Source organism: Somniosus microcephalus, chromosome 27 (genome assembly GCF_052327205.1).
Source record: "Somniosus microcephalus isolate GS21.2 chromosome 27, FLI_Smic_1.0, whole genome shotgun sequence".
Classification (NCBI taxonomy): Eukaryota; Metazoa; Chordata; class Chondrichthyes; order Squaliformes; family Somniosidae; genus Somniosus; species Somniosus microcephalus.
In genome coordinates, this window is record NC_141013.1 from 25126623 (window position 1) to 25146597 (window position 19975).

General features: G+C 44.3%; 1 protein-coding gene across 10 annotated transcripts in view; it reads left to right on the forward strand.

The window, feature by feature from the left end:
• Positions 1-19975, forward strand: part of LOC147100082 (zinc finger protein 280D-like) — a 118303-nt gene that overhangs the window by 68437 nt on the left and 29891 nt on the right. For all 10 annotated transcript variants that reach the window (XM_085968749.1, XM_085968746.1, XM_085968754.1 and 7 more), the window contains 3 exons: positions 7399-7556; positions 17155-17255; positions 17348-17494. In XM_085968749.1, the coding sequence (XP_085824875.1) occupies positions 7399-7556; positions 17155-17255; positions 17348-17494 (406 nt within the window). The remainder of the gene's footprint in view (positions 1-7398; positions 7557-17154; positions 17256-17347; positions 17495-19975) is intronic.

A 19975-nucleotide genomic window follows, 5' to 3' on the forward strand; every position in this document is an offset into this window, starting at 1 on the left:
GACACAAAGGGCAGGATTTTCATTGGGCCATGGAGGCGGGATTGGAGGCGTGTGGGGGGTTAAAATCCCGAAATCGGAGGGCATGAACCCATCCCGCCCCCAACCTGCCTCCATGCCAGTTTCAAAGGAGGCGGGTACCCGACCCACACTGGGACCCGTCTCCCCGAGGCGGGAAGGGGATTAGTGCCAATTAACTGCCTGTTAACAGGTAGTTAACGGGCAGTTTTTAGCCTAATCCCTATTTTCATTGGTGAAATGTGGGATTCCCGACGGCTCCAAACCACGGCAAGTTAGCGAGGCAGGCCGTCGAGATAAAGGCTTGGAGGGGTCGAGGTGTCCGGTGTTCAGGTGAGTGATGGGTGCATGAGTGCAGAGGTAAGTGTGTTTGGTGTGTGTAAAGTGTTTAAAGAAGTTTTACTTACATGTACTTACCTTTACAGCCTTCCTTCCTTCAGGTCTCGGGAGTCCCTCATCTCACCGGCACAGAAAGCAGAATGGTCGCGATCTGTCAAAAATTGCAGCATTCAGCTTTCTGTTCTGGGGAGATTTCTAAATCATCCTGAGAGTAAGGAATTAACCTGGAGTACAGATTGTCAGTGTTTGACAGCTTCAAACAGCTGTGAAACGCTGATATTTATTTCATCTGTCAAAAGGTCTTGACAGATGAAATAGCAATCTGTGACGTCACCTGTTGCTGTGTTGTCCTTAATTGTCGTGCTGATCCCGCTGGGCGGGCTCAACAAGGTCAATCAAGTCAAAATCGCGTGGGTTGGCTGGAACTCGATGGAGGCGGGACTACAACCCCGAAAGTTGTAGTCCCGCCTCCTCAATGAAAATCCAGCCCAAACTATTTGTTTAATTTCTCTGCCATTTCCTTATTCCTCATTATAATTTCTCGTGTCTCAGCCTGTAAGGGACCCACATTTACTTTCGCTAATCATTTCCTTTTTACATACCTATAGAAGCTTTTACAGTCTGTTTTTATGTCCCTCGCTAGTTTACTCTCATTCTATTTTCCCTTTCGTTATCAATTTCTTGGTCCTCCTTTGCTGAATTCTAAAATCCTCCCAATCCTCAGGCTTACTACTCTTTTTGGCAACATTATAAGCCTCTTCATTTGATCTAATACTATCTTTAATTTCTCTTGTTAGCCACGGTTGGACCACTTTTCCTGTGGGGTTTTTGTACCTTAAAGGAATGTATATTTGTTGTAAATTATGTAATCTTTAAATGCTAGCCATTGCTTCTCTACCATCATACCTTTTGATGCAGTTTCCCAATCTACCTGAGCCAACTCACCCCTCATACCTACGCAGTTTGCTTTGTTTAGATTAAGACCCTAGTTTCAGATTTAACTGAATCACTTTCAAACTCAATATAAAATTCTGTCACATTATGGTCACTCTTCCCTAAAGGCCCCTTTACTACAAGGTTATTAATTAACTCTTTCTTGTTGCACAATATTAGATCTAAAATAGCCTGTTCTCCAGTTGGTTCCTCAAATTACTGACCTAGAAAACTATCTTGCATACATTCCATGAATTCGTCCTCCACACTATTACTACAAATTTGGTTTGCCCAGTCTATATGTAGATTAAAGTCCTTTATGGTTACTGTATTACCCATGTTACATGCGCTTCTAATTTCCTGATTTATACTCTGTCCTACATTACAACTACTGTTTGGGGGCCTATAAACAACTCCCACCAATGTTTTTTGCCCCTTGCTGTTTCTTAGCTCCACCCAAACTGATTCTACTTCTTGATTTTCGGAGCTAAGATCCTTTCTCTTTACTGTCTTTATCCCATCCTTTATTATCGGGGCTACCCCTCCTCCTTTTCCATTTCGCCTATCTCTTCTAAAAGTTAAGTATCCTGGAATATTTAGTTCTCAACCATGGCCACTTTGCAACCATGTCTCCATAATGGCTATTAGATCAAACCTATTAATTTCTATCTGCGCTATTCATCTATTTTGTTGCGAATGCATCGCGCATTCAGATATAGTGCCTTTAGCTTTGACTTATTTCTATTTTTCTCTGATGTCACTTTAGTCATTGATGCCTTATTACCTTTGTTACGCTCTCTGTCCCTTCCTGACCCACTCTGCTTATTTTTACCCAAAACTACTCTGCTCGAGAGCCTTGACATTTCTCTCGCAGCTTTTAAATTTACTCTTTCCTGATTCCACCCACCGCCCCCCCGCCCTTCATTAGTTTAAAGCCCTGTCTACTGCCCTAGCTATTCGGTTTGCCAGGACACTGGTCCCAGCCTGATTTAAGTGGAGCCCATCCCAACGGAACAGCTCCCCCTTTCCCCAGTACTGGTGCCAGTGCCCCATGAACTGAAACCCCTTCCTCCCACACCACTCTTTGAGCCACGCATCTAAACCTCTAATCTGTTTGTCCCTATGCCAATTTGCACGTGGCTCAGGTAACAATCCAGAGATTATTACTTTTGAGGTTCTGCTTTTTAGTTTGGATCGTAGCTCTTCAAACTCCCTCAGCAGAACCTCATTCCTAGATCTACCAATGTTGCTGGTTCCTACATGGACCACGACAACTGGATCCTCCCCCTCCCACTCCAATTTCTCCTCCAGCTGCAAGGAGATGTCTTTAATCCTGGCACCGGGCAGGCAACACAACCTTCGGAACTCTCGGTCGCAGCTGCAGAGAACAGTATCTATCCCGCTGACTATACTGTCCCCTACCACAACTACATTCCCTTTCACTCCCCCCCCACTTGAATGGCCTCCTGCACCGTGGTGCCATGGTCAGCTTGCTCATTCATCCTGCAGGCTTTTCCCTCATCCACACAGACAGCAAGAACCTCATACCTGTTGGACAAGGGCAAAGGCTGAGGCTGCTCCAGCACTGTACCTGGGGTCCCCTTACCTGCCTGAGTTGCAGTCATACCCTCCTGTCCCTGACCACTAACCAGAACTGTACCACTACCTAACCTAAGGGGTGTGACTGCCTCCTGGATCAAGGTGTCCAGGTAACTTTCCCCGTCCCTGATGCCCTGCACTTTTGAGCTGGAGACTGTACCTCAGACTCCAGCTCAAAAACTCTGAACTGAAGTTCCTCTAGATGCAGGCACTTACTGCAAACGTGGTTGTCCGGGATCACAATGCTCTGCACAAACTCCCACATGCTGCAGTTGTGGCACACCAACTGCATGTGCAAATTGGCATCGGGACAAACGGATTAGAGGTTTATGACCTTTAACATAGTGTCGTTTCTTGACTACTTACTTGATCTAGATTAAGTTATGGGTACTGAAATTAAACATCTACCTGTAACACAAAGCACTACAAGTAGTGTAGGCAAAAAGCAGCAACTCCTTTCCACTCTTTCCAAATTCCCAAATAAAACACTCTGTTTAAGTACACTCGATTTTAATCCCGCTCTGTGCAGACTGCCAACAAAAACGTCTTTTAAAAGTGTAAAAGGAAGCCTGTTCCAAATGTCATGATGTAAGCTACCATATTCTTTTTAGTAACATGCTTAACCTCATCTTTATAACGCTCAGTTTTTGACATCACTCTTAGTACATCAACACACATTATTACTTAGTACAGCATTACCTTCTCTCTCGCTATTTTTTGCAGTTATCATAGGGAGCGCTATATTGCGGGGTTATTGTAACTCAGTGCATTTCCCTCTTCTCTGTTGTATCTTATTTTTGTCACTTTCCTCCTTCTCCGCCTCCCCCCCTCTCCCTTTCCCCTAGGTGCCCCCCAAAAATAACTGCACAAGTCAATTAACATTGTTTATCTGCGTAATGACCATTGTAAAAGGTCATAATTCATTTTGCATTATAGAGAAAAATGGCAGCATTTCTTCAGTAGATTTCTGAAACTGGGTAAATGGGAGGGAGAGTGCTTTCATCATTTTAAAATGTAACTTTTTCCCTGTTACGCATTGGATAAAATTTAAACACACTTTTATAGTAAATAGCTATTGGATGTTTGAGGATGTCTTATGATTAAAAAGGATAAGTAGCAAATGGTTAACATTAACCTCGTAGTGGTAGAATTCAGCTTTGTGTCCACAATTTTCAACATGGGACCTTCCCCATTTTGTTTATCACAGAATGTTGAGTAAAATTGAGGTACTGTATTTCCCTCTAAGATGGAAGAATCTGTAAGTGGGTTACCCTGGGTCATTGTTGAATACCTCCAAATGGCCACTTACAGAATGGCTAACTGGAGAGCCCTGGATACTTGTTAGCCCCCTTCTTCACCCCTCGTGAAATGTAGATTGAGGGAAAACGGAGGGAGAATTTTTTTTTTAATACTGTTTTAAATATATTGCACAGTGGTTTTTTCATATTCATGGAAGTAATTGCTAAATTAATTTTCTAAGTGGTTATATCAATAGTATATGTGAGTGAACCCAGTTGTTCAAAATGTGTTTTAGTTTTTACTCCAATTACCACGTGTGGTGATATTTGCATTTTAGCAGTACATTATATACTATTACAATGCAAAGAAATAAAATAGTCTCAGTTCTATTGAAAGGAAATTAAAACTGAAAATTTGGCGCGTGTGCTTGCAAGAACCCTAGAGGATGATTATGCTGCACCATGAGTATATGGTACAGTACTCCACAGCCTTCATTACCCTTTTTTTGTACAGATTGATGGCATTATCAGCAGATTTCAGTGGAATTCCCTTCAGGGATGTATAGTGAAAAATAGTTGGTAGTTTATACAGTGCAAGAACTGTTCTTTTGATTGAATAACTTTACTTTAAAACGCAGCAAAAAAGCTTCTGTAAGCTGTTTTAACAGCCAGACCCGTTTGTATCACAGTCACTTGCTGGCAGTTAAGGTCATAGTTGCCCTGAATAAGAATCCTTTAAGGGAAGCTGAAATAGCAAAATGTAAAAATTGAATTATGGGCATGGCTTTTGAGAGCACAGCCGGCATGATAAAATGAGCCGAGTAGTAGTAATAGGTGAGGTGAACTTTCTTAAATAAAGCAAAAGCTACATATAACTGAGGGTATTTTAATCGCTATTATATGTACTTGGAAGCAGAGACCTAAGTACATGTGCTAGTGATTTGTCTTGAGAGCAGCTCAAATCTAATGCATACTTTTAAAGAGTTTTATGACTGGGAAATGATAAATATGAAAGTAAATCTTCTGTAGGAACATACACTCATTTTAGTTATAAATAAAGTAAGAATTAACACTTATCACTTCCCCCTTCCTGTCATTTTCACTGTATTTGCTCATGGCCATTTATATTTATTTAAAACCATGACTGCCATTTTTGGAAAAACAGTGATGTGTTCACAGTTACCAACATCATACCTATCCTTTCAATCCAAAGCAGCAAACTATAAAGTATCAAATACCAAAAAACTACCTTTTTTAAACCAGCTCCTATTTCCATGGTTTAACCCACCAACGGCAGTACAGAGCTCCAAGGTGATGTGCAGTGTACACCACACATGAGACTGAGGATTACTCATTGGCTAGTCACTATATATTACTTGACATATAAATAAGTACATGTATTAAAATAGAAAACACTGAAAACTTGCAGTAGAATATGATGTGCATATTGCTTGTGACTCAAGCCTGTACATCTCTATTTGTAACATTGCTATTTTCTGGTGATGTAGTTAATCCAAGATTAATCTTGACCTTGAAACTACTTAAGGTATTGAAACTGCACTGTCATGGGGGTTGGAATTCTTCCCACTCTGGCTCTAGATAACTCTAAGCTACTGGCCTTAACTGATGGGGTGTCCTACCTGGACAAGCATTACCAATGCCCTGTGCTGGGAGGCTGTGTGGTTTTAGTTGATTAACACTCATAGTGCCCTGTGCATGTTTGAGATTCACTAAGCTTGTGACCTGCCAAACTAAGCTCACAGGACATGGGTAAATAAGTTGTTCCCCAATGGGGGTGGAGAATGTTCACTCTATCAGGCAAATAGAAACTTTACCCGTGTGGATTTCTTCGTAACTTAATTTGGAGAGTCGTAAGCATGGTGATGTGTTTCCATGTATATCAAATGCCTGGCTGACAAAAAAAACTAAATTCAGTAAATATTCAAATTAAATTAATAATTGTATGAAAAAGACTTATTGATGGTATCATTTGTAGAGGAGCATTTTTTAAGACATATAGGTGGTAATTTTAACCCCCTAAAGATGGGTGGGTTTGAGAGGGGTGGGATGATAAAATGTAAAAAGCCTGAAACTCGAACCCGTCCACTTCCGCTTTTAATGAAGGCGGGACAGGGGGCGGGCAACCACCCTGCTCCCAGGAGGTGGGTCGCCAATTTAAGTATTTTAATGAGGCTGTGCGCCTCAGATTTTATCTCTCTCCCAGCTGTAATATTGGCCAGCCCGGTTTCCCCGGCCTCGGGAAACCTGTCGCCTAAAGGGAGGTGAGGATTGCTGCGTGGAAGAGGTAAATGCTTTTCCAGCACCACTTGCGGGCCAGAATGTTCCCCCCGGCCTCCAACACACTATCACTGACATCACTTCCCACCACTGGCACACACCCAATCACTCCATCAATCGCCGACCCCTACCCCGCAATCAACCGCCCCCCCCCCCCCCCCCCGAACTCTCCCCGATCACTCCAAGGCCATCCGTGCTATACCCCTCTTCCTCCCACCGCCCTCCCGCGATCTCTACCCCAATCAGCAGGAACTTGCATGTTCCTGGGCTGCGGCCTCTTCTGGAGTGTGCACCACCCAACTGAGCCAGGCCTGTCAATCAGGCTGGCTTCCAGGCGAGGAAGCTGTTTTAAAAAAAAAAAAAAAAAAATTACACACACTGTGGAGTTGAATGTGCCGGGTTTCCTGACAAGAACTCCTTTCCCCTCCCCACTTGGAAATTCAGTAAATATCGGGGCCATAGTGATCTGGATTCATGAAGCATTATGTGTTACTTTGCTATTTTGTTTTCTTCATGTAATGTATTATTGGTTATTCACAGCGGATTTAGTTAATGTGCATTTTTCTGCATTCACTGTGCATGTGACTCTTAAAATATAAACTATCGGGTAAATTCTGCATGTACTCATAAAAGTTAAGGTAATAACGCTATGGGCAGAATCTCTGTTCGGTACCCTTTTATTTATCAAGGCTTTGTGATCAGAGTGGAGCCTCTCTGAACTGAACTTTATATCTTTATAAATAAAGATTGATTATAAATTTTAAAATAAAATGAATGATTATGCTGACTTAATTTTGTGTGGTTTTTACAGTTAAAATTCAAAAAAACTGCATTTAAAAAGTATGCTGTGCATTTGCAAAGTCAGATTTACTCTCTGGTTGTTACTTACATACAGTTTATTTCACCTTGTAATATAATGTTTAAAGCCACGCGTTGGAGATGATTAGTATTTTAGCAGTTGCCTCGTCGTTGTTAGGTTTATGAACCACATGAAGCATCACATGGAACTAGAGAAGCAGAGCAGTGAAAGCTGGGAAAACCACACCACGTGTCAGCACTGTCATCGGCAGTTCCCTACACCTTTCCAGTTACAGTGCCACATTGAAACTGCGCACAGTCCATATGAGTCAACAAGTAAGTGTTTAGCAGTCTTTTGTGTGCTTTTAAATGGCAAAATTGCTTGACATCACCTCTTCATTCCAATTGTAAGTTTGATAAAATGCATAGGATATTTCACACTTCAGGATTTTATGCTGCTTTCTGTTTAAAACAATTGAATAAGAATAACAACAAGGTTTCTGCCTGCGTTTAGGAGATCCTGCCTTGAAACTTGATTTTCCTTAAGTGGCTGCTAAGTGTGAAATCCTACATTAATCCTAGGCTGGAGGAGAACCTGGACAAGAACCCATTGTGGTCATGTTCAGGGAAGAATTGGCATGTCCTTCACAAGTCTGAATCTGGGCATCTGTAACTGCAGATGGTGCTGAAATTCCCATTAATTGAAAATGAGCCACGTGCTTCCTTGAATGTGGTAATTCTTTCTCTCACTCAGCTATTCGTGATTTTAGTTCATAGAGGTTGGCATAGATTATGCAACTCTCAAATGTAGAAGTTGCTCGCAGGATATTGCATGTTGTTTGGATGAACAGTATAAATTCATCCTACCTTTTCATGGCAGATTTCTTTTCCTGCACAGCACTGAATGAAAGAGAGCAGTTTTCTTTTCTGAAAGTGACTGCTATAATCCAGTTACCACAAAATTTTCATTATCCTGCTTTGTCTGGTCTATTATCTATGATAATTATGTTTTCACCATCCAGTGGAATAATACTTCACCCAAGTAAAAGGATTTATAAATGTACAATGGGTGTCTTTCTGTGTTCTTTTGTTAAATTGGGTTTTCATTTTATTCTTCTTTGCAGTACTGCAGGGCATTCTTTCAGTATGCTTTTTAATTTATTTTCTTTTAAGGCCGTACTTTTGTGGCTCGTTGGCATGTTTCCTTCTCCAGCAGGATGAGCTGCACTACATGATTAGTCGACACAGTTCCGCAGAATGAGACGGCCCTGCCAGTTTTTCTCCTCCTCATCTGAGGCACTTCACTATTGACCCATTATCTATATAATTACCTGATAAAATCCACTGTGAGGTTAGGTGAGCTCAAATGTGGAAGGTGCAATTTGAACTCGACTCTGTTTTAAGTCCAATATCATAAAAGCATATTTCTCTGCTATTAATCTGTTAGTACTAGGCTTATGGGATAAGATTCTCTCTTTCTAACAACTTTCTCTCTTCCCCCCTCTCTCCTTCCCCCCAATACTTAAGAAATGAATGTGCAACCTTTCAGAATAGCTGTGGAGAATTTATTTTCTAGAGCAGAGGTGCACACAATACTGGCACCTCTCTCTTCCCTTCACTCTTCCAAATTGATAAGTAAAATTAATGAGCTGAGATGAAGATTTAATTATGATTATGAGGCTTATTAGTGGGTTTGGTTGAGAAAACTTCATATTTTTGCCAGTTTCGCCATTGAAGAATTAAAATTCTTGCCTAGTTTTAATGGTACTTGATTGGACGTATCCAAATGCTACTTTAGGTCTGTGATAAATAAGAATATTTTTGAATTCCCCCACCCTGAAAACAGACACAGTTTTACCCTGAGTCATCAGATGATGGATTCAGTTCCAGATAAAATGTTAAGATGTATTAGGTTTTGTTTAATACTTGTGACTGGGCCAATTTATGTTTGGAATTGAAAATTAACTTTTTTTAAAGCAATATTTATCCAGTATTTTATAATGCATTGCTATTTTTTTCTTGTACTGGGGGAGAGTGCAAGGGTAGCTAAGAAATGTAGTGACTTTAATAAATTACTTCAAACTATCTGGGCATGAGAGTTGTTTATGTTGTGGGAGGGGTGGAAATTAGTATTAGAGTAACTGGAAAGGGTGAATGGGAAAAATATTTTTAAAAACTAGTCCACAATTAAAGGTTCCCTACTAGTTTTCCCTGTTGTCGTTACAGAGGCTGTCCAACTGGGCACTGCAACAACTTGATGAGTATTTTTGTGATCTGTATCGTATTTCCAAATAGTCCAGGTGCTGGGGAAGTTCATATAATGTAGGACATTTTTTCCAAGATGTAACTTATTGTGGTGGAAATGTGAATAGATCCCGATGAGTAGATCATACCATTTTGCAACTAAAAATATTTCACTAAAATATACGAAGCCTTTTCCAATTACAGTAGGTTGCCCTATGATCTTTTTAAAAACTGTTTTGCCAGTGCATTGTACTGAAACTTTGTAAGTCATCTGTTTTTTTAGGAATGGTGTAGAGTTTAGAATAATCATTATTTTAAGCTGCAGTTCATAAGAACATAGGAGCAGGAGTTGGCCATACGTCCCCTTGAGCCTGCTCCGCCATTCAATAAGATTATGGCTGAATTTCTACCTCAACTCCACTTTCCCGCACTATCCCCATATCCCCTGATTCCCTTGGTGCCCAAAAATCTATTAATCTCAGTCTTGAATATACTCAACGATTCAGCATCCACAGCCCTCTGGAGTGGAGAATTCCAAAGATTCACAACACTCTTGAGTGAAGAAATTTCTCCTCATCTCAATCCTAAATGGCCAACCCCTTATCCTGAGACTATGACCCCTCGTTCCAGACTCTCCAGCCAAGGGAAACAGCCTCTCAGTATCTACCCTGTCAAGCCCTCTTGAGAATTTTGTACTTTTCAATTAAGATTTCTGCTCATCAGTAAAATGGAACCATAATTGTATTTATATTGGAGCCACTGCAGCTCTTGTTATTTTCTTCTCCATACAGCCTGAACAGAACACAGAATTATTTTTGTGATTCCCATAAAACAGCTTTACCTGTACAGCAGAATTATTTTACTTTATTCTTTCTATTTGGATTTTAATCTTTCCAAAAGTGGCCAACTGGTTCTTTGGGGTTTCTGAGGTTGCATTGCATTAAATGTGATACAATAGTGCACTTTAATTAGCAACATTATAATCACTATTAAATAGAATATTATTTAAGTGCACCGCAAGTCTTTGACGCGATAGTTTTTCTTAGGTAAGGGTATCAAGGGATATGGAGCAAAGGCAGGTAAATGGGGTTGAGGTAGAGATCAACAATAATCTAATTGAATGGCGGAAGAGGCTCAATGGGCTGAATGGCCTACTCCTGTTTCTATGTTCCTCTATTTTGTTCTCTTACTGTTCTGGTTTAATTGTTCATTCTTTGCTTTTTTGCCCAGTATTTTCGCAAATAGTTCTTGTACAATTTTATTTGTTACAAAATACAAAGATAAAGGGGGAGAAATTTGGTTGATAGCGCCACTGATTAATGCCTAAAGAGGCCGAGAAGTGGGGCGCGAGCCAATTTCCGGCCGGGCGCAGGGAGCCTAGCGCCTCGCCCCATTTTGAGCATGCATTTAGCGCCGGCGCAAAACCTTAGCGTCCGCTCATGGGCGCAGGCAGATTATGACATCATTTAAGTGTGCAACGCCTTTTGGGCGCCCCGGACCGGAAATTCAGTGGCGCCTCCCTCCGTAGCGCCTGGCGCTAATAGTGACGGCTTACATGGAACCTTACCCAATCGCTCTCAGCCTGGGGGGGCGTTATTTAAAGGGGACTGGTGTGGTTTAAAAGCGGCAGCCATTTCTGGAGCACAACTTCTTCGTGAGTTACAAAGAGTTGCTGAGCTGCACACAGAGAGCCTTTTGACCACTGAGCCCGCGCAGGCAGAGGAACTTCAGCTTTCTGACCATCGCCTTGCTGTTGGTGAGCATTTACAACGGGAAAACTTCCTGTGCGCACTTATTATGGGGGCTGCATTGGAGGGGAACGAACGTCCTGCTGCTGAATCATCTGGAAAGGGCACTGAGACGCAGGGAGAGGGGGGCGGCCATGGCCAGACGGAGGAGGGCCAACAGACGTCGCCACACCAGACCTTACGCTGGCAGGGTTTTCCGACAGCAGTTTTCCTACATGACCATGTCGGAGGAGCAGTGTGTCAGAAGGCTGCGATTTAGAAAGGAGGTGGTGACTGAGCTGTGCCACCTGCTTCGGACAGATCTGCAGCCTCAGATAAGGTGCAGGACATCTCTGTCGGTGGCTGTGAAGATGACTGTTGCCCTGAACTTCTACGCGAGCGACTCTCTTCAGGCCACATCTGGGGACATAGCCAGCATCTCGCAGTTTGCGGTGCATTGCTGCATCCGTCAAGTGACTGATGCCCTGTTTAAAAGGAGGCGGCAGTACATCTCCTTCCCAATGACCCCGGACAAGCAACTGGAGCGCGTAGAGGGCTTCGCCGCAATAGCGGACTTCCCCATGGTGCAGGGTGCCATTGACTGCACGCACGTGGCTTTGCGGGCACCTGTTTTCAATCCGGAGGAGTTCCGCAACCGCAAGGGGTTCCATTCCTTGAATGTCCAGCTGGTCTGTGACCACCGGCAGCAGATCCTCGCAGTGAATGCGCAGTTCCCAGGCAGCAGCCACGACGCCTTCATCCTGCGCCAGACTTCTGTTGCAGACCTTTTCGAGGCCCGGCTCACCCAGAAGGCTTTTTTCTCAGGGACAAGGGCTATCCTCTGTGCCCGTGGCTGATGACCCCACTCCGGATGCCCAGTACCCCTGCTGAAGAACGCTACAATGCGAGCCATCAGGTGATGAGGAACATTGTGGAACACACAATCGGCGTGCTGAAGCAGCGGTTCCGCTGTCTGGACCATTCCGGGGGAGCACTGCAGTACTCGCCTGAGCGAGTCTCGCACTTCGTCGTTGTTTGCTGCATGCTCCATAACCTCGCTATCCTACGTACCCAGCCAATGCCACCAGACATTGAGGCACCAGCAGAGGAGAAGGAGGAGGAGGACCAAGATGGGAGGGAGGTACTAACTGGAAGGGCCGTGCGTCAGAGGCTGATCAGCAGTCGCTTCTAGGCCCCTCTCACGGAATGCTTGTAGCCATTCCATGAACAGGAATGGAACCGCCCTCATACCCCCAAGCCTGGTGAAGGGCAATATGCATGTAAATAGCAGACATGGCCTTTGTAAATGAATAAAGTCTTTTATTACAAAAAATGTGCTTCCTTCCAACATGAAAAACCAATAGGAACAGAAAGCTAAAATAACACACACACACATTATTGCCTCTCCCTCCCGTGAGACTGGCCAAAACATTAAGTACAATCATGGCATCCTCCTTGGCCTTGATTCCACCTCAGCAGAGGCTTCATCACCACCCTTTACTCTTTGCCCCCTGATGGGGATCTTGGTCTCTTTCGGCTCTGGCCCCTTCCCTCCCTGCAGCTCCTCCTTAATGTGACCCCAGTGGCTGCAGCAAGGCTGGGGGAGGCCTGCTGACTGTCCTTGAGCGCAGATGCCCCTGAGGTGCGGCTGGACGACCTCTGGGCCTAGAGGGCCCAAGCTGCTGACTGCTTCACCTGTGCATGGGTGGAAGCAGTCTGTGCTGCAGGTGGTGGCAGCTGCAGTGGAGAAGTGCCAGTGGTGGCAGCAGGAATGCTGTCATCTTGAGAAAGGACAGCACCTCCCTGCTCCAACAACACACTGGCACTCCCACGGGGCAGCACTTCAGCATCCGGAGCAATCTGCTGGAGCACAGATTGCTGGCCTGCTGTGGTGCCGTGAGGGCCCCGGGTAATCCTGGCTGAGCCATCGAGGGTGGCAGCAGTCACTGGTCGCGTGGCCTCAATCTGCATATGCAGGAGACCAGCGAGTGACTGCGTGGCAGCACTCAGCACTTGCGTGGCAGGTGCTAGTGCTTCGGTGAAGCCCTGGACACTCCTTTCCATTGCTTCGCCGAAGCCCTGGACACTCCTTTCCATTGCTTCGCCGAAGCCCTGGACACCCCTTTCCATTGTTTCGCCGAAGCCCTGGACAGACCTTTCCATGGCTTCGCCGAAGCCCTGGACAGACCTTTCCAATGCTGACCCGAAGTCCACCGCACTCCGGGCCTGTGCTGCGCCGATGTCTTGGACACTCCTCGCCAGTGTCTCAATGGTTTCAGCCAACCTTGCCACTGCAGCCATGAGCTCAGTGTGCCTCCGGCCAGCCTGGGCGCTCATTTCACTGAGGGCACGCACCTCCTCTGCGCTCTGTGCGGCAGCACTGGCGGCCTGACTCGCCCTCCGGGGAGACGGCACCCGAGCTTCCCTTCCCCCCGCCCCCCCCCCCCCCCGCGTTGCTGCAGCCCGCTGGTGCCTGGAGCTGCCTCCTCCTCAGAGCTGTCCCCCCCGCCCCCCTCCAGGGAAGCTAAGCCCCCAGTCTGCCGTTGGGCTGGCTCGCCTGGGTGCTTGGGATGTTCCAGCTTCCTCCTGGTCGTCGCCTCCAGAGTCACTCATAGTGGCAGCTTGAGGGCCCGCCTCCTCACCTGGCGAATCAGCATCTGAAAGCAGGGAGGTACAGGAGTGGCTTTAGCGTGAGGACAGGGTGGCAGCGAGGGAGGCATAAGTGCTGCAATGTACTGTAGTGGCTCGGCAGTGAGAAATCATGCTGGTGGGGGGAACAAGTGGTAGGAGAGAGATCAAAAAGGTGGCCGCCTTACCATCGCTGGCCACCCTGGGGCCGGCAGCTCCAGAGGCGACAGGACCAGTCAGCCGGTTTCCCATTATCCTATGCACTCTCTCCTCCAGGTCGCTGAGGATGTGCAGGTCAGGCCGGCCTCCTCTGGTGGCCATCTGCTCGTGCCGGTTCCTGGCCAGCTTCGCCTGCAGAAGAAAGGACGGGAAGTGTTGAAACATGCTGCACTGAGCAGACATCACCTGCCCCCCATGGTTGAATAGCCCTTGCATCATGCACTGAGCAGCATGTGCGTGTGTGTTTCCTGAAAGGGCCATGGGTGCTGGCTGACAGATGGCCTTTGGGGGTTCAGGCACCCTCTAGCCATAAAGTCAGGTGCAGATGGAGGGATGAAAATGATCGTGGAAAAGGCACTCACCCTGACGACCCGAGTGAGGTCGTTGAACTTCTTCCTGCACTGTACTGCACTCCTGGGCACCACGCTTCTGCAGGCCACTCTGGTGGCCACATTCCTCCAAGCTCGCCGGTAATCAGCATGTTGAGCCCTCCTCCCATCCTCAGGGTACAGAATATCGCGCCTGCGCTCCACAGCGCCAACCAAAGCTTCCAGGGCCACATCTGTGAAGCGCTCCGCCCTCTGCCTCACCCTCTCCATGTCTTGACAGGCTGGAGCGCCTCAGGTAAGTTAGCGCCGAATTTAAGGCCTGCCAGGAAGTGCTGTGTCTGGTGATCCTAATTGACCCGCCCCTTTAAGAGCTGTCCGGTGCCAGTGTGTCTCGGGGTAAGTGATTATTGAGAGCACCTGCGCTGCGCCCCGCCGCTGCGAAATTGGGTTGTGCCGCCGGGTTAGCACCTTAGGAGTCTCGTGCAGCGCCTGATTTAGCGCCGCAATCACCTTCGGGCGCAACGACCCAATATTGCGCTAGGTGGCGCGAAAGTGCTCCTGGCGCCCCAAACGTGGCTATACCGAATTTCTAGCCCTTTAAAATGTCATACCTGCCACAAATATCTGTGTACATCGAGTTCAGATGTTAAATGTATCTCGTTTTTTTTCTTCAAAATTATTCTTTGCTTTCCTCATAACTCTAAAGCATGCTGGTCCCTTTAAATCCTTGTCCACTTTTCCCTGTTGCCAAAAGCTGTATAATCTGATGTTTTTTCTTTTTAATGGAACCTTCATTCTGGAAAAGTCTGCATCCTGCACCACATTTAAAATATTTATGTAGGAAACAGATATATTTTTGTCACAGCACAATCCTGGGTGTTGTCTTCAAAATCTCTTTGTCACTTTGCTATTATTTGAATCAATTTTAGGAGTAAGCTAGTTTTTTTTTAACATTTTGTTATTTTTCCATTGTGGAAAGGAGCAAATGTGATGATGCCAGAATAGTTTGGCTAAAATAACTGCCATAAACCAGTGTCACTTGAACGTACAATTTTGGGGAGGATGTCTTGAATGGGTTCAATAATCTTCATTGTAGATCGTAATTTGTTTGTGTCAAGCCATTTTTCATTAACACAAACTTTATTTTGTACTGAGGTTGATTTCTATTCTATTATCTGGAGGTTTAACCAAGACTAAATAGAAAGTTAATTGTAACATGGCATTCTTAACAAAGCTCCACAGCAATCTTATTAGTGCTACTTATGCTTATCAAGGTGAGGCATGTGAATACTGGGAGGTGGAACACTTCTCCACTTCGGACATCCGGTGCCAACATTGAATTTTCTTTGCTGTCCTCCAAAAAGGTTCCTTCATCTTGAACTTGCTGCACCAGTATGAATATTTTCGTTTCACATACCTTGCTGAGTGAGATTTGTGGTAAATTAATGGGCAGTTTTGTTTTATGGGCACAGTCGCATCAGGAACTTGGTTGAGGCTACCTAAACTCCTTTCATTTGAGGCCCTGACAGTCAACAGAGAAGGTAGATTTTCATCTCAACAGTCTCTGCTAGATTCAGACCCAGATGCCAGAAGTGAAAGGATAGTGTTCCAGCCCACTCTACTGCCTGGTCTTATATAAAATCATAGTGCCACTGATTAGTAAAGTGTTAGTAAAGAAAATTGGTAGCACTAATGGGATATACACACAGTTTTATTAAGTGCTAAGTGGAGGTTAGATTGGAATCCACCAGTATCTGCCAAGATCTTCACTCCAGCTGACTATATAAATAGTGTAATTTCTATGGTTTGAATTAATGATTCTAAAGTAAACCCATTTCAGGGGTAGGGTTCAGGCAGAGACTGATTTCAGAGGCAGTGCAATGTAACCTGATGATGGATTTAGTGCTCAGCTTATTCCTGCACATCAGGATGTGTGCAGTGATGCTGTTTTGCAAAATGTAAATTTGGCTGCAGAGAGTCAGCTGCATGAACACTTCCACTCAATCTGACCTCGTGCATTGGGAAATATGTCTGTATTGAGGTAACTGTGTTTAGTGTAAATCAGATATTGCTGAGAGGAAGAGGATTATAAATAAGGTAAAGTTTAGTGTAGATAAGCCATTAGTCACACTAAATGAGCAAAAACTGCACGGTGAAGTGACAGAGGAAACATTAAAAATGTATTGGAGAAATAAATTGTGGGGAATCAAATGTGAATCAGAGAAACGAATCATATCAGAAAACATGTTGGAAATACAAAAGGAAATGGTATTCATATCTAAGCATAGTACCTCTGGAGTACTGAAATCATAAAATTATTTCAGACCAAGTTGTTTGGTTTTGTTAAGAAAGAGCAGTAGTAAAAAAAATCTAAATATTTTTGAAAAGCAAAAAAGTCTCTTTATATACCTCAAATATGAGAAGGCAGAATCAGACCAGGAGTAAAAGGCATTTGTCAGGAATAGTTTAAGCTTTAATGGGAGTAAGGATGCTGCTTGTCCCGATTTCCCCTCTCTTCCATCAAGAGGTCAGGTACCTTAACTTTATTCCTAAAATGCTGGAGCAGAAAAGAATGTTACAACTTTCAGGAAAATGCATGACATTGATAACATTTAAAAAATAATTACCCTGTTCCTTTCTCATTGTTAAACAACACAGCCGAGCTTGGTAGCACAAGCTACCTTTTTGTTCTATTTTGATTTACAGCAATATTTAGAGGATGGAAAGTATCCGCAGAAGCAAATCTTGTGCAATTTGTTGTAATCTTGTTCTTTGGTTGCTTTCTAGCAATTTGCAAAATTTGTGAGTTATCCTATGAATCTGAGCAAGTACTTCTACAGCATATGAAAGACAATCATAAACCAGGGGAAATGCCATATGTTTGTCAGGTAATTTTCAATTGCTATTCATAAACAAAGATTTGTTTTAAAAGTTTTTGTTAAAAAATTACAGTTTCCCCCCCTGCTTTTTTTCCTTTTAGGTGTGCAGCTACCGGTCATCGGTGTATTCAGATGTTGATAACCATTTCCGCATCGTTCATGAAAATACCAAACAGTTGCTCTGCCCTTTTTGCCTTAAGGTCATTAAAAGTGGAAATGCTTATGTTCAACATTACATGAGGCATCAGGTACAGTATTAGTATTGATGTGTGTTGAGTTCATTTGTAATTTTATAAATGGCTTTCTGTAGTAATACTGCAGAATGCTAAATTTCTGGATAGTTACTGATAATTGAAAATTGCAGTAATTGTTTTTACATGTATAATTGGCTTGCTGAATACTTGGAAAAGTATGACTCTAGTGAATGGGTCAGTTAAGTGAATTAGCTCAGAAAAAACCCACTATTTTCATTCGATTTTGAAATGCATGAGATACGGGCAAGTACTTGCACTTACCGTAAGGGAAAAAGTAGGTCAATAATCACTTACAGCATTATTGTTGTTTTTGACATTTGTTGTTAGGTGTATTGAACATCTCAGTTTGTCACTGTCAGTGGAGAAATCTATTTGTGGCTCATAGCTGAACAATTTGAACAGTCAGCATAACCAGAAACCCACATATAGACTACTGTGTTCAGCTATTTACTTCCCTGAATTGATTAGACTTTATAACTTGGCACCATTGAGACGTATGTAGTAGTTGCTTGACCACACACAAAGTTTCAACAAATGCTGCTTGTTTTATTGTTTGAAAACCAAAGTGCAAATCAGAATCGGGGGGGTGGGGGAAACAATTTTTTTATTTAAGTTGTACTGACTAATATATTGCATGCTAATGAGAATAAAAAGTTAAAGTAAACCACCACAGCTTCTCTGTAAGGAAATCTTTAGAAGGATGCACAAAGCATGTAATAACAAAGAACCTGCTGAAAAGATGGAATAACATGTAGCGTCTCTGATAGGGAGCTATAAGTAATGTGTTCTACATTGAGCAACCTTTTAGTCAAGGACAAATATATTTTATTATAATCACCATTTGTAGATTTGCAGAATTCTGTGACCTGAAATATCTGTATAGGAGACAAAATAAAGTCGTAAAGCTATGTCCAGAATTTTCTGGGGGGGTCAGCGGGCGGGATCGGTGGCAGGTCGGGTGATTTTATTTTGACAGCAGGTCGGGACCCCGCCGCAACGCACCTTTCCCAATGTCTGCTCTGTCAGCACTGAGCAGACCTGACGGGCAGTGGCGGGCAACCCAATTAAACTCATTAGCATCTACATGACAGATCATTAACCGGCTTTTTTAACTTACCTTTTCACTTTAACTTCATGGCCGCGGGAACCCCACTGTTCGCGGACCACGGCTGTCAGCCTGAGGCAGGATTTCAGTGGCCATTGCTCCAACTGATTGCTTGACAGCTTCAAATGTACAGTGAATGCTCCCACCTGACAGATTGTCACTTTCCTCAGCCACAAGTTGTTTCTCAGTCCATTTCCAGCACAGATTCTGCAGGCTTTCCACTTTCCACTCTCCATCCACTCTTACCTCATTGGAAGAACTCTCTCACCATTGACAGAGTGGGAGTACCTTCACCACATAGACTGCAGCGGTTCAAGAAGGCGGCTCACCACCACCTTCTCAAGGGCAATTAGGGCTGGGCAATAAATGCTGGCTTTGCCAGCAACGCCTACATCCCATAAACAAATTTTTAAAAAAAAGAACGCTTCTGTCATCTCTACTTCACCTGCCATCTATTCCATCAACATGGGTGCCCTTTATGCTGTCTCACCTTGGTCCTCAGAATCTGACCATGATCAGCCCCAACACCAGCAGCACCAGGCACACCAGCAGCACCAACAACAACACCAACCTTCTCTGCAATAACCTAATGCTGCACAGGACACAGGGCATCTGCACCCGAGCACGCTGCTGCATGGGAGGCCAGGGATGGCCTCACCATTGCCAGATTTACTTCACTTGACGCTGTACACCCTTGCTGCCACATGATGCACCAGGTTGGCACCACCCCACACCAACACCATAAAGCATCCCTACAATGTCCAAGCCATTCCTTTCACACTCACCACCATTGCAGGGGATACTCACTAAGCCACTTCCAAAGGTGCACACAAACCTGTCCAAGAATGGAAAGTGTTGAAAATAAAGGTTTCAATGTTTGACAGCACATTAACATAAACTATACATAAACATTGGATTAAAGACCCAAGTGACTACCCTTGTGTTGGTATGATGGCACTAGGATGAGGGTGAATATGAGGGGTGCGAATGAGATGGGGATGTGATAATGTAGATAAAGAGAGAGGGATAGGTGGAGGTGCAAGGTAAGTTGGTGTGAGTAAGGACATGCAGCAGTAGGGTAGGGAAGGTAGAGTGATGGGGATGTGATGAGAGGCACAGCAGGATGAGACTGAGTGTGGTTTTGTACTAACGTTTCCTGATCTAATGAGATCATTGAAAGGTTTGCGGTACTGCACCCAGGTCCTCCTGACAACATCCCTGCTTGTGACCTCTGCAGTGTGCAACCAGGCTGTGTTGGGCTCCTGGGGAGGTGTCTTCCGCCCATCAGAAGGGAAGAGGACCACCCTGCATGCTCTGACTCCCTCCATGAGCATATGGAGGAAGTCATGGGAGAACCTGGGTGCAGCCCT